Source organism: Pagrus pagrus (assembly GCF_965226575.1).
Source record: "Pagrus pagrus genome assembly, chromosome: 11".
Lineage (NCBI taxonomy): Eukaryota > Metazoa > Chordata > Actinopteri > Spariformes > Sparidae > Pagrus > Pagrus pagrus.
This window is the reverse complement of record NC_140195.1, coordinates 20016354-20031560: the sequence shown is the minus strand read 5'-3', so window position 1 is coordinate 20031560 and position 15207 is coordinate 20016354. Positions and strand designations below refer to the sequence as shown.

The following is a 15207-nucleotide window of genomic DNA, read 5'->3' as shown; positions in this document are numbered from 1 at the left end:
TTCATATTTATCATGAGAAAAATAAACCGTATATCCCAAAAGTTGAACTATTCCTTTAAATTCATTTTAAATTAATTTCCATTAGAGCAATCAAATTATCTCACAATTTGTTTAGTCTGATTTCTCTTGAATGTTGTCACTCTCACTTGAGTCAGCACTGACTACTTATCTGTGAAGACGTGACTGATCTTTGAGGTCAGCTCAGTCTAACAGCTCTGTGTGGTTTTCCAGCCCGCTGTGCTCTTCCATCCTAACACCTCAGCTAGAGTGAGATTACTCCCTTAGGCAGCAGGGCCTCTGATAATTACACTGGAAGGTGAGACTTTAAAGCTCTCCACAGATCCTGAGAATGAAACATACTCCTCTAACCTTGGTTAGATAGATGATACAGTAAATCATTTTTTATTATGTCTTTGCCTGATAACCTGCAACTGATAAAAACTATTCATTAAGTATTCAGGACTTAATTAATGTTTAACATTTAATGACACCATCTTTTCTCCATCCATTAATCTCAATAATCGCTGAGACAGACATCAGAAAAAATAAGAACTTGTTTATATGTATGTATATTATTCTTTCATTAGCCTCTTTGTACATTGAGTTAGGCAATATGATTACTTTTAACTGGTTGCCTACAAGCGATCAAAGCAATCGGGGGTTTCTTCTCTTATGTTTGGTAGGTTAGTGCTGACATCTAGGGCAGCAACTAATGCTTATCGTCATTGTTGATTAATATGTCGATTTTCTTTTCACTTAATCAATAAGTTGTTTGGTCTATAAGTGTCAGAAAATGGTGAAAATGTTGATCATTGTTTCCTGAAGCCCAAGATGATGTCTTTGATTGTTTTGTTTTGTCCACAACCCAACAATATTCAGTTTACTGTCATAAAGGGGGTGAAAAGAAACTAGAGCTGTCCCGAATACCATATTTTGAGCTCTGGAGTTTTGGTAGCAATCAACAGCAAACACTCAAAGCTTCGGTCGGTTGGGGCTCTGAGGAGGACTCATGTAGAACTCAGGCAGACATTTCTACATTCTCGGCTGAGATGGACGACTGAGCGCTGCAGCATCATATGTGTATTATTTTTAGGAATCCTGCTGTTCTACAATTTTGTTGTGGTTAATGTTATTCGTTATTGAATAAAAAGACATTATCCAAAAGATTTGTTGTGTTTTATGCATGTTGTTAATACAGATTGGTTTGGTTAAACAAGGTCCTATCGACCAGTATGCACTTTTTCTCACATAAAGATTCTGACATGGCTATTTTACAGTTCACCTTTATTGCTAGACTAGACTACAATTAGCAAAAAAAGTCTAAAATCAAAAAACATATATCTGAATACCAAAATGAAAAACCCAACAAACGAATATCCAAATAGACGAATATTTGGATCCACAAAATATTTTAATTTAAAAAGTCAAAATTAGAGAATCTTGACTTTTTTTCCTTTAAAAAATACTCATATGATTAATCGATTATCAAAATAGCAGTAGATTTAATTTAATCGATTAATTGTTGCAGCTCTATTGACATTTAGGCTGCAGTATGAACTTCAAGATGCTTTCTTTCTCACTGTTATTATCAATCTAAACAAAGTATGAGGAGTTTCTCAGGGACCGTATGAAACACTGAGGATGAAAACTTTCTGCACTACAAAAAAAGCGTAGCTTATTGAATGCAGAGGAGGCAAAATTACTTCAGCCCCTGTTCCTCGTGAGAGTTTCATCACTCATTTCCCAACGCACTGATGTAAGCCGAGGGTTCTTTATCCAATGCAGTCAATTAAATAACATCATGTTTGAGTGGAGGCAATTCAATTTGTGATTTTAGTCTAATCCTGCCTTTGTTTTCAGTGTTGGTACCATAAAGGGTTGAGGTGGGACAGCTAATATTGTCTCTCAGGGTGATTTCTTGCACAGGTGTCTAATTTGTAAACCAAGACAAATAAAACACTGTATTACAGGCTCAGAACACCTTGCTCTGTAAACCAATTAGCTTTTAGAAACCTCAGAGAATTCTTTTTTTAATGACCTGAACCCACATATATTTCACAAATCAAAATGTAGGCTGTTTTATTAGTGGTTATTCGTATGACAATTACTTAGTGTGGTTGGATATTTTCCTGGATAAATATTCCCACTGTTCTCAAAGTCACAGCAGGCGTTATTGCCTTACTTCAAAAGTGCAACACTTGTCCTATAATCCTGTATGTGTTTGGGATTAAAGTCTAAGCTTTTATCACTCATCAATGATCTCTCGTCTCACAGAGGCAAGCTTGGCGGAGATGGATTGTCTAGATGGGAGAGCACAGACGCCTGAAGTGAGGATTTAGAAGCAGGAAAGTGAAGGATTAGAGACTAGGATTGACGTGATTGGCAGAAAAATCACGCACCGCTGCTGACGCATCATCCACCTGCCGCTGCAGATAAATGCAGCCAACAGAAAAAAAACGCAGGACGGGAGAGGAAACACGTGTCATATAAACACCAAAGAATACGAAACACGCTGTGAAACAATCACAAATGCAAACATAATCAACTTCCAGTGATTAGTGAGGATTACAGTTGCCTTGCAGATGAGCCAGAAGAGAAATTGTTTGTCCTAAAACGCGGCATGACTCCCCACGATCCCTCAAATAGAGTTAAACCGACACTTCAAGTTTTAATCTGAATCCCATAATTCTATTGTAAGCGGGATGGGCAAATCTGACGTAACACTCCCCAGAGCTCTATGTGCCTTCAGACTTTCTCTTGTACATGCTGGAAAAAATTTGTTCCAGCCTGTCCAATGTGTAACAACCAGAGAGCAGAAATTAAATTTTTACTTTAGACTCTGTTTCCTTAATTAGAGTACATCTGCCTCCAAGGGAGGGCGAAATAAAAGAACAGGACTCTGTGCAATTAGACAAGAAATCCTTTCAAGGGGCAGACATTTTGTAAGGTCATAATAGGATCCATGTTATAAGTTACACCTGTGCTTTTCCTGCTGAAACAAGTCAAAATGTCTCCTATGAAACAGTCAGTTGAAACACTTAATATCGCCTCCAAATTTTAAGAAGTGATACATAAAAGCAGAAATTACGGTACAGGTCATGTGGTCCGTGGGGGCAAGAAAGTAGAACAGTCTTCCCAGCTATGTTGTATTGTGCACAGTCCATGGCTGAGGCTGCCACAGCCTTGCTGTTGGCTAACATCCAGCCCTGCCAGCTTGTGGCCGGCCTGCGTTGCTGCTGTGCATCACTGCTAGCTGATATGATAATCACAGAACCACTGAGAGCCCGCTGGTAGCTTGTACAGTACACTAGCTGGACACTTGTGCCAACAAAAATCGAGTCACTACACTGCAGCAAGTTTGAGTGCAGACTGCTGATGTTGGACTCTGCTGCCAGCACCTGTGAAATTAAGAGTTATAGCTAATAAAGCAATGTGATTTCTACCAGCAGCCAAATGTAACTAGGATGTACTGCAGGTATAAGCATCGAATAACCATGAGCAATGCAGAAAATTTAGCTTTTCCTCAAATGCCAAGATTTTCCATCCTGAAAAACTAGACGAAAGGATGATTCCCCCACAATCACTGCTTAAATCACATTTATTAAAAGGATAAAGTAATCTGTAATCTTTCAGAAAACACAGGTTTTCACTCATCTCCTTCTAAAAGATATCAGTGTGTTTGATATCAGTCAAGTAGCCCTCCGGGTTCAGGATGATATTAATTCATATTATAATTTATTCCTGAACAAGTTATAGGCCTGTTTAATCTCTTAAGTACTTTGAAAGTAGCACAATAAAATAAAGTGAGAGTGGCTGCTCACCTTGAACACCCACAGTCTACCCTAGCAATAGGGCTGCACGGTATGGTCAAAAAATGATATTTTTTGCATCAAAATGTCCATGTTCACTAAAAAAAAAACTATAATAATCATGATGATGCGACATTTGTTGAGCTCTCTACCAAACAAACATGTTTTCTTACATCTGGAGAACAAAACTTCATCTGGTACATCTCCAACTCCAGCATCTCTACTGTCACTTTCATCTCTGCAGTGTCCATCTCTCAGAGGTGGATATAAGACAGGTGGTTTGAGGAGCACAGACTAAGAACAGATCCAAAACATGAACATCTGATGTCTTGTGCAGAAACACAGCACTGCAATTTATATAAAGGATTTCACCAGTAAAAGGAAATCAGCTCCAAAGGAACATCAAAGGCTCAGCGCACACCTGTGAATCACTCACCACACATCTGTTGACGACTATGATAAATCTCAAGAAAATGTTGTATTCTCCATCCAAATGTTTCAGTAGCCAGATCTAAGTGAAACCAAAAACAATTAGCATTGGTAACAAAGCAAGCTGTCTTACCTTAAATCAGGTGCTCTTTGGTTTCATTTTTACTTCAGCATACACTGGAGCAGATATGTTGTAACTCCTATAAAAACCATTCCTCTTGCTAATTATTTGCTCTTCCAAACACCCTGACCTCGTTTGCTAACTGTTTGCTTATGATGCTAATGCTAGGAGGGCTAACGTTAGCTAGCATCGAAGGCATTTTCCCTGCCTTGCTGTTTTCTTCTCAAAATCTCCTCTTTCACCCTGTTATTATTGTAGTTACATGCCTATTTCTTCATTTGCTCCTTTTTTTTAAATTAACGTGTCGATTACGTAGCTAAATACACCTTAAACTTCGGTATAGTTTAGTAAGTACTAACTGAAGAACACAGGGTCCCGGCCACACTCTTGGCTCATTAATCCTGTTTGCAACAGTGCCACCATGTGGTGGTGGGTGTAATAGCAGGATGTTTAAAGCATCTGTTATGATAATATCCCTGTTATTCTGGCTAATTGATTGCAACATTTTTTTCTTGGGACTATTTCTTTGGCTGAAAGTAGTAAGATCACAGTGAGGTCTTTTGTCATTTGGCTATTAAGTAAGCCGTTTCTCTAAATAACAGGAAAAAATACACGTACGCTACACTTTTTGTTTTCTACCAATATTCTTTTTGTTAATAGCAAGGGTTAGGGTTATTTTTCAGTTGTTTAGAAATGGTACAAACTGACACAAAGGTGCCAAATAAATGTTGGCACTCCTTTATCTTGTTGACACAGATGGAGATGAACATGACTAACATCACAAGTGACTGCGAATAATAGGCAGTGAAGCAAGCTTGAATTTGACTTGTGACCTTCTTTGGATGTAGGCCTATGAATAATACTGTATATTAATTGATTAATACTAGTACTGTTGTAGATTTACCTAAAAATTAGCAATAATGTGCCAAAATGTTCCTGTAAAACAAATATTCATCAAGGGCTGGAACCTCCTAAATTCAAATAGTCTCATACGAAGGGTGAATATGGTGAATTCATGCTTATTGATTTGCTTTTAAATAATGTATGCACACATCAAAGTTGATGGTATTGAGTTGAGCAGCAAGCAGAGAAAGCTAATATTTTTGCATTAAATTTGACGTGTTTGTGAAGCTCTGAAGCACAGATACAATCAAATGTCCTTGGAAGTACGATATCCTTTTACTATAGCACAGAATCTCCATTTCTCTCCCACACCTTATCTTATTGGTATCAAACATGTTATCTTTTTATGGCTTTCATTGCATTGTAGATCAGTTCTGCAGGCTGAAGTGGGTTTTTTTTTTCACCTGGCTTCCAGGTCCTGCATCTCTTGCAAATGTTCCTGCGGAGAACGACATGAAAAAAAAAAACGGCACAATAATTTTAAGCACACAAGCTCTGTATTCAAAATGACCCCTATGTAAGACAGGATGTGCTAACATACAAAGCTTATATTTCAAAAGGCGGTTCAGTGGAGGATTGAGGGGAGAACGAGTAGAATGAGATGGAGGAGATGCAGAGAGAGAGCCTGCTGACCCAAACTCTGCTTTCAATCAGGCTCCTCTGGCAGTGTACTCATTCATCTGAAGGTTAATGGAAGTTGGAGATGTCCAATTCTAAGCACAGGAATGGGCAGGAGGGGGTTGGCATTGTAAATTTTTCAGAGTGTGCCAGGTGTCCCATGGTCCGCCGCTTAAACTCAATTGACTGCCTTGACAGCAGTTTTTCCTCTGTGAGTTTTGAATAATAAACTTCTGCTTTAAAAAAAAAAAAACATTCCCAGAACAACTTGACACAAAGTTTTTTGCTGCAACAGAGGAAACATTTGAGGAGTTTCAAGCAATCATCGTACATACAGTACAGCCTTCTGCATCTGTGGCTGGAGGTACACAGTCTATATTTATACATGTGATCCTGATGCCCTGCTGGGATTTAGCTTTGCACATGGCAATACCATGGTTCAAAACTCATGTGAGCAGGAGTACAGCCACTGGTGCAGACGGATGACCAGCATTCATCTGTGACTGACTTGTCAATAACAGGTCTAGACATAAAGTACGTCAGGGCACGTTACATAACTGTAATCTCTTTCTTTATCTGTGAGACAGACCTGTGTTTTTTGTTACTGAGCGATGTTCAGGCTGATCAATGTACTGTTAATCCAGACTTTTCCTAAGCAGAGATCCACTGAGGTGACAAATACCAACTGAAACTACATCACAGTCACAGTAATAATGAGAGTTAACTGAGCTATATGCTCACCAACTTGTTTTTTGTTTGTGAGCACCATTATGTATTCTGCATGAAGACTGTGCGGTATGATGCTAACACAGTTGTCAGAGAGATTAAATGTCAATGAAGATAAGAATATTTGTTCTCAAGAAACTGAAAAAAGTCCAGTTGCCTACGATATAGCACTTAAAATTACCATGACCTGGATGACTCAGAACCTTCATCAACAATATCTGTTTCAATACTACTAATTATTTTTCAGTGTGATGAAACATTTCGCCCTCTCTTACTGAGGCTGTGTGAGATCATTTAAAATCTGGTTCAGTGGCAATGTATCTCCTGTGGCTTCAATTATTCAGTTTAGCTACATGAATTTATCAAAATGCACATCAAAATGACAGCAGATGGAGCGAGAATGATTGTTTCAGCGCACAGAGCCTGCGGAGTCACAGCTAGTGCAATGTTTCATTACACCAATCGACAGTTTCTCTAAATTCCAAACAAAATGAATAAAAAACACATAAATAAGAATCTCAAAAACAGCACAAATCCGTGACTCACAAAAAAAAGTGTTACCTTGCTGAGTGCACACACCGACTGTACCGGCAAACCTCTTGCAACGTGACTCCTTCTACATGATTAGCAACACCAGGAGCATGAAGCTAATCTCTTACTGCAGGAAAGCCCACTGGGTAAGGAAGTGTGAGCAATCTGCGAGTTTGCTGGAGCCATAACACAAGTGGAAGAAGGAGAGGAATTAATCACTTCAAAGAAGACCAAAATATGTTCTACACCTGCAGTGGTCACGTATTAAAACTTCAAATCACGTTCGCCTCTCCTGAGCAGGGATTTACCAGCGGTTTATTGAGGCACTAAGGGGATATTCAAGGGTAAAGTGATAGCTAAGAAAGGAAACAGTCTCCAACTTTGACTGCTAAACTGACAATATATACTGTATACTCACCTTGAGTATCTCTAAAAGTAATTATCTCATAATTTCAGGGCATTAAAATTCATATAATAATATCGTAAAGATGTAATACATAACATTTATTTCTTAAAATGTCTAGACAACAACTAGACAACAATGTTAAGAGAAATCTGTGATTTTATTCAAGATAACAATAGTCAGCAAACGTGACTCATTATAACATGAATAAAAGTGTAAAACATCACCGTGTTTCTGAGTCACGTAGGTAGACTTTTCATCAACAATTGTTTTTGTAACAATGACGACAACTCCCATGATCCCATTGATTGAGAGACCCCAAGCGGCAGATTACGTAGGGCTCTTCTCAGGGCTCTCTCCGCTGTCCTCCTGCCTGTGACCCTGAAATCCTTCTCAGCACGCCATATTAAAGAATGTCTCAATTTCTGAAATGCATCTCGCAAGAGAGGAGAGAGGACGCTTGCTGGAGGAGACATGAGCGCAGGCATATCCTTTTGAGAAAGATTTTTCAGCACCCATTAAATGATGAATGGACTGTACTTATGTAGTACTATTCTAGTCTTGCCGACCACGCTAAGTGCTTTTCAACGCAACTTAGCATTCACTGATTAACATACATTCATACACTGGTGCATCAGCTGCTCTACAAGACTAATAACCATTCATACACACTCACAGACCGAGAGAGGTGCCACTGGGAGCCATATGGGTCTCAGTATCTTGTCCAAGGACAAGGACAAGGACAAGGACACTCCGTCATGTAGACTGCAGGGGCTAGGGATCGAACCACCAACCCGCCAATTGGTCGACAACTGCTCTGCCTCCTGAGCCACAGCAACCCTTATTATAAGAATCATGAGACACAGCTGGAATATACAAGGGACCGTGGGAGCAGGACTGCAAATGTTCCTGTGTATCAAAAAGTTGTATTAGTTATTTAAGATGATGAAATGTGCAATCAAACTTTCTGCCCTCTGTAAAACTTTGTAAGCCACTGCCTCATTGACATTTCACCTTTTGAAAGAGATCTCACCTGACAGAGATCATACAATACAGCATTAGGCTGTGAGAAAACACTGGACAGATGATGCAGCTGCGCTACACCGTCATATTTAATTGGCGCCGCTTTAGAATGATGCTCCGAAGAACGGACGTCTCGTTTTGCTTAATGCCTCGACTCATCTCTCCTCGTGTCTGTTACCTGCCTCCTGCCTGAGAAGAGGAGAGACTGAATCTTACTTGTCAGATTTTCATTCCTCACTTGAGATTAGATGAATTGAATGAATTGTCTTGTGCATTTTTAACACAAAATAGTGCAAAAATGGTGCAATTTACATATGTATCCTACTCATCACATAGAGAAATGCACAGCAGAGAAAAGCAAAGACAGCCAGAATTAATGGTGGACATTAATCTTTTTACACGCTGATTTTTTTTTTCAGACCGACAGCGGTTTTATAGCAGGTATTTGGGCCGAGAAACAAAAGCAGACATGAGAAACCAGGATGCCTTTGTTAAAATTCTGAAACAGCCAGAAATCTCAGGTCCTGCTGAAGGGATATTATTAATCCCCAATCCCATCAACAGCCTACGGGTATGCTTCAAATCAACATTCACATTTACATTTTAGGGCATTTAGCAAACGCTTTTGTCCAAAGCGACTTACAGACATTGCTCTGTTACGAATCGTCTTCGATCCTCAAGAGGAATAAGATCGTTTCATTTCCATTACAGGAACTAAAAATGTAGTTGATGACGTAATTATAGGGAATGGCTGATCGGTGGGAATAACTTTGAGAAGTCGCACACGTAAGAAATAAACTTTTCCCTGAATACTTTGACTATTCCAAAGCGAGGGAACTAAGTTGTTACGCTCCCTCGACAAACGGGAGCATCGGCTGCTCGGGGAGTTTTGACAACACATCACAACACTGAACACAGAACATATCACACCTCCAGCGGGGAGTAAGAGAATCGTAGCAGGATTGTGCACCTGGCACTGCCACGTGAATGTGATTCATGAGGAAAAAAAAAATTCTGTCAAGCGTTTTTTTTTTTTTTTTTCCTGCCGGGGTACCACCAGAAGGTTGTTAATATTCAAGTCTTTGGGCATGTGCAACACTCATGTAATGGATTTTCTCTCTGCAATTCAAGGCAGGCCTTTTGCATATAGCTGAGGGACTTCTGATCCAATGATGGGTGACAGCCAAAGATAACAAAAAATCCCCCCTATAATTACTGTTCAGATATTGCCAGCCAGCGCTACTGTGGATTAGTCTTCCAGCAGCTGTGTAACACTATGTAAGGTTGTTGCTAAAAATAGAAAAAAAAACACCCATGTCTTATTCACACAATTTGCAGCTTGCTCACTTTTTTTTTTGCCCCGATCCCCTCCCCTCCCCTCCCATCTCCTTCCCTCTCTTCTCCCCTACCGTCTCCCGCACATCCGAAATCATAGACATGCAGCAGAAGCTTCAAAGAGCATAGATAACTTGGGGAGCACAAGACTGACTGTAATTCACCACAACACATGCAATGATAATGTCGTTTTGCATAACCGCAGAGAGTGGCATTTAGGTCTAATTCACCCAGCGCTCTCACCTACACTGTGACTGATATGTCAAAGGCATCAGAGGGGGAGTCGGTGTGAATGAGCTCCACAGTTTGACTTCAAGTTGTCTTCAAGTTTGGTTTGAATGGGAGGAAAGCAAACAGAGGAGGAACACAATAACACCCCTAGGGCATATGTAAAATAAATGCGCAACAAAAGACTGAATATTCAGTGAGAGCGTATTTCCAGAAAGGCCAAAAACTAATTGCACAAAGCTTGACGTGCCTCCAAACATTTAGACAGCCACGTCTTCTCTGTTGATTTTCTGCCGTGTCACGCTGCCTGCTGCGTTCTCCACCCTGCGTGGATGTGAAGTGAGTAATCATTTCAACTGTTCAAATCAGGACACATATCCAATCTGAGCCACTCTGATTGTAACAGCAACCATTTACCTACAAGCCGAGCAAGTCGCTTACGAAAGAGGCCATTCCAAAAAGTTTTAACGTTTTCTTCCCTATTGCAAAACAGCAGTCTAAAAACAAAGCATTGCTTATTGATGAATAACAAAACACAATCAGACAAGAAACACCTCAACTCACATAGCAATTGAACTAAGGAGGAAAAAAAATCTATTTCTGGATCGAGATGCCCAGCAGCCCCGAGCACGTACATACAATCATCTGAATCTGCCGCAAAACCCGTGAAAAATCACAACTCGCTTTGCTTCGCATCAGATCAGCCATGGCCAAAGGGATCCTTCTCCTGTTTTAGAAATTATATGACACCTTGTTACAGAACACCAGAGATGGATTTTGTCGTGCTGTGAGGTTTGAACCTGTAAAAAAAAAAAGAAGAAAAAAAAAGCCATAGGGCCTCAAAAGCTCAAGAAAGTCACATACGTATACAAATAATTCATATAGGCACCCACATACGCAGAGTCTGAATGAGGCTGTGGGTGTCTGGCACCCATACTGCAGAATATCCCTTCAAATATTGATATGAAATAAGTACATAAGCATAATTATAAGCAAACATCATCTATTTTTCATTGCTAATTCACTCAGCAGCAGACTCAGACGTATTTGCAAGGATGAAATCTACAAAAATCAATTTAAGTGGTGCGGCACTTAAAGCAGAAGGTCTTGTTTAACTTGTTAATTGAAGAATAAACCATTTCTAATTCATGATTAACGCTGCGTTCTGTTATTTTGTCAACCAGTCGGACAAAAAAATAAGCATTACAGACTTCACAAGGGTATTTATTGCATTTCCCTTGAATTCCTGATTTGAACTGTAACTTTAGACTGTTGATAATTTCTCATATTTTTTCCTTTTTAGACCTGTGGCATGATCGGACAGACAGAGATCAAAGGTTTTTACTCATACATGAAAGGTGAGCTCCACTCTTCTGCATCCACCTGCATACACACGCACACACACACGCACACACACATGCACACATGCACACAAGACACATCCCACTCGCATTCACACCTGATATCTCTCTTGTGTGTGAGAGGAGCATCAAAGTCTATCAACATTAACACGTCGCTGTGTCAAACCGCATTACAACAGAGACGATTCAATATCGAACACATAAAACCTGAGCGTTTGAGCGAGCCATGCTGCATGAAAAAGCGTCAAATCACAGTGATTTCCCAACAGAGATGGAGAGACAAAATATAATAATAGCCCTTATAAACAATAAAAGGATTACATGATTAAAATATTGAGATAACTGAATGATTAATTGCTGCAGAATCGGCTTTAAAAGGAAAATGATGTTGAAAAATTTTGTTGCCTACCCATTTTTGGGGAAACTGGGACGCACATCTTCAACTGTTGCCTCCCTGAACGCCTTCATTTTGCATACCAATATTTCAAGATTTAAATCAGTGTCGTAATCAGAACAGTCTATTTTAAAATAGTCTCTGTATTTTAGCATTAAATACAAAAGTGCAGTGGGGTGCATCCATTAAACACTGCATGCAATCAAGTCAAACTTACTCAGGATCAAGCAAGGTAAATAAAACTTTTAGATTTTCAGTTGCAGATTTCATGTGTTAACACTCACTGGCTTGCATGAGCTGACCCTGACGGCCAAACACCTGGGAGAAAGGGCTGCGGCTGCAGGTGAGCGTCTCCTCCATGGCTGAACTCCTCCAGGAGGGGAAAGGTCCTTCGTCTTCAGAAAGAGGGTCAGCCTCCGAGTGTGGAGAGGGTCGACTGTTGAAGCACAGGAGCAATCCTCTCACTCTCACTCTCTCACTGACTCCCTGATAATTTGCACCTCACGACCTCTCCTACGCCTCTCCCAGGGCTGTCATTTGCTTCTTACGGCTGTCTCCCCGCTGACTGCAGATCAGTCCTGCGTCTCGTCGCCTCAGATGCCGTCAGAGTTGTTGCTGCTCCTCAGCTGATGGGAGATCTGCGTTGGGGTTGCTCTCAGCCTGCTCATTAGTGCTCCAGTGTGCCGCTGCTTCAGACAGAGAGCACAGGCAAACACAGCATGAACAAAGCAAGAGAGAGAGGGAGAGAGTAAGCGTTGAGGAGGAGAAGCCTGCTGCAGAGAGAAGACACACTCTCTCCCCCGCTGGAAGTGAGAATAGAGATGATAGTGTGTGCGTGTGTGTGCATGTGTGTACAGCAAGCTCTGACATTACACTGTGGCTGCTGCTGCTGCTGCTTGTAGTCTCTAGCTGGTTTCCTCTTCCTCTTTTATCTCCCTCTTTTTAATCCAGTCTGAATCATCTACAGCATCTATGATAACATCTGTCTGAGGCAGAAGACTCTAAAACAAATTTGGTAAGTTCCAGGGAGTGAAAGCAAATAAGAGCACGCTTTCGATGTGGCCTGCGGTCTGTTCATTCAGTTACAGGTGCTGGGAAGTCAGGGAGAGGGGAAACAGGACTTGCAGTTCCTCAAAAACAAGAGCTAAGCCCATAAAATGGAGGTGATCTTTTACTCATCACTGGATTTTGACTTTGTGTACACCTCCACATGAGTTTTAACTAAATAAAACAGGTTTACATGGGATGCTCAGGTTTAACATGGATATTTACATTGGTTTCACTTGTAATCCCATAGGTTTCACATGGACATTTGTATGGGTTTAACATGGGCATTTACATTTTTTCATGTAATCCCATAGGTTTCATGTTACAATTTACATGGGATTCACATACTACACCATGAAATTGTTCCAATATCACATTTCCCATGTGCAAAGCACCTGTTTCACCTTTGCTAAGCACATGTAATCCACATATTTCATGTGATTTGAACATGTTTTCACATTTTAAATGACACATAATCACGCGTGGCCACATGTGTTTTTGCACATGGGATATTCATGTGTTTTTTCTGTCAGGGTGTTTAATGCCTGACTCCCAACCCAAATTTTCCTCCAGGATAACAAAGTTATTTCCTTGTGTCTTACACCCCTCCCTCTCCCTTTACTTCCCTACTTCGGTATTATCTTCCAAATATAGACAGAATAGACTGATCCTACTTTTCAGTCTCTCACTCACACACACACACACAAGGTGTACGCAGTGTCTTATGCAGCAATTTGCTCATGCAGGCAGAAAATAGCACATTCGCGAGCCATCCTCAAAGCAAAAAAAAAAAAAAAACAAGAAAAAAAACACGGATTCTGAGCGGAAAACTCACAAAAATCAGTTTCAAACTAAAGGGGCCAGTAGATCATTAAAAATGAATTGGCATCCTTTATTAATGTCCTCATTACTGCTCCGCTCCCACATGAACAGCATGCAGAGAGGGAAGAAGAGACTTGTACAAAAGTACTTTATCCAAGTATCCTGTTTGTATTATTGCTTCCACCCAGTGCTACTTGGAGGGGGCTGTTACCTTTATCATACCAGAGACGGGTTCATTTTTCCTTTGAATGCAGTCTTACATAAGTTGGCACAAGTTAGTTCAAATATTAGAATTTGACTTAACTAGATAACTTTTGTTGGGATAAAGAAAATGTTCTTCAAGAGATATCTGGCTAAAGTGTTCTGACTGCACCGCCACAAAAGAAGAAACGTGCGAATGATCAGTAAAGAGTTATTAAACAAAGTGACATCCTAATGATTTTGCCTCACCGTCACGTCAGCCAGAATAAGCAGTGCCAGAGGTGGTGTGACTCAGCTCTCTCATGTGTCTTCACCTGAAACACAGTGATCCTGACAGCTCGCTGTCATCACTTCATGGCCTGTTCACGTGTTCATGCAAAGTTAATCGTCACCTCCAGATGACACGCATCATTATCAAACCTCAACTTTTTGCCTTTTCCAAAAACTGGGTACAGGACGCACCTCCAGCCCACCTAGGGGAAAAAATACATTTCATCTCAGTTACCGGTTTCGGTTCAGCATGAATATTGTTAATCAAACTTTCAGTAATGATGATGAAATTAACGAGAAGTAGATCAAAGGTTTCTACTCAGACTTCTGGGATGGATGTTTTTGTTTTCGATCATCTCTGATCATGTGTCCTCGCTCCTCATCATAACTTCCTATGAGGATTCAACATGGCCCTGGGCGAAGATCCTGAGCTGTGTCGAGCATACAAATGCAGCATCGCAGTTTGAAGTTATTGCTGAGCTTGTGAGCACTGGGAGATCCTGTACCTCAGGGCTGTGGTTTGTCGCAATAGGTACACTGTAACAGCTCAGAACTAAAAATCATCTGCCTGGCACAACTGCTCCAATCACCTGAAGGCCGATCCCTTATTCCCACAGACTGTAATTTGACTTGTTTTTAATTCCTAATTACTACAAGGACATCAGGTGTCTTAAACACCTTTTTAACACGTCTGCAATGAATCCTCAGAGACACAGAATCTGGCAGCTTCTGTTTTTCCTCATTTAAATTACAAAGTTACATTACAACATGTGCAGTCAACCTTTTGTGTTCAGTTATGTAAAAAAATACATTTGAACTGCAGCTTTTAACTTTTCCGAGAGGGGAAAAAACATCCAAAAAATCCAAACCACTTGTGTTGATTTGTCACAAAGGCACTAAAAGCTTCTGAAGAGTGGAAATATAAGCTTCACCAGGAGAGAACAAGCCTTTACATAAGAGCACACAGCAGACTGAACCAGCTCGCT

At 40.3% G+C, this 15207-nt stretch overlaps 1 protein-coding gene across 5 annotated transcripts in view; it reads right to left on the bottom strand.

The window, feature by feature from the left end:
- LOC311265729 (kazrin-like) overlaps window positions 1-12685 on the bottom strand; it is a 182388-nt gene extending 169703 nt beyond the window's left edge. For 3 of the 5 annotated variants that reach the window (XR_014623609.1, XR_014623610.1, XM_084367695.1), the window contains exon 1: window positions 12166-12685. Coding sequence is in view for 3 of the 5 variants with exons in the window: in XM_084367695.1 (XP_084223821.1) it covers window positions 12166-12241 (76 nt within the window). In the remaining 2 variants the exon portion in view is untranslated. The remainder of the gene's footprint in view (window positions 1-12165) is intronic. The other 2 variants (XM_084367694.1, XM_084367696.1) reach the window with 2 other exon arrangements.
- Between the last annotated feature and the right edge of the window lie 2522 nt (window positions 12686-15207).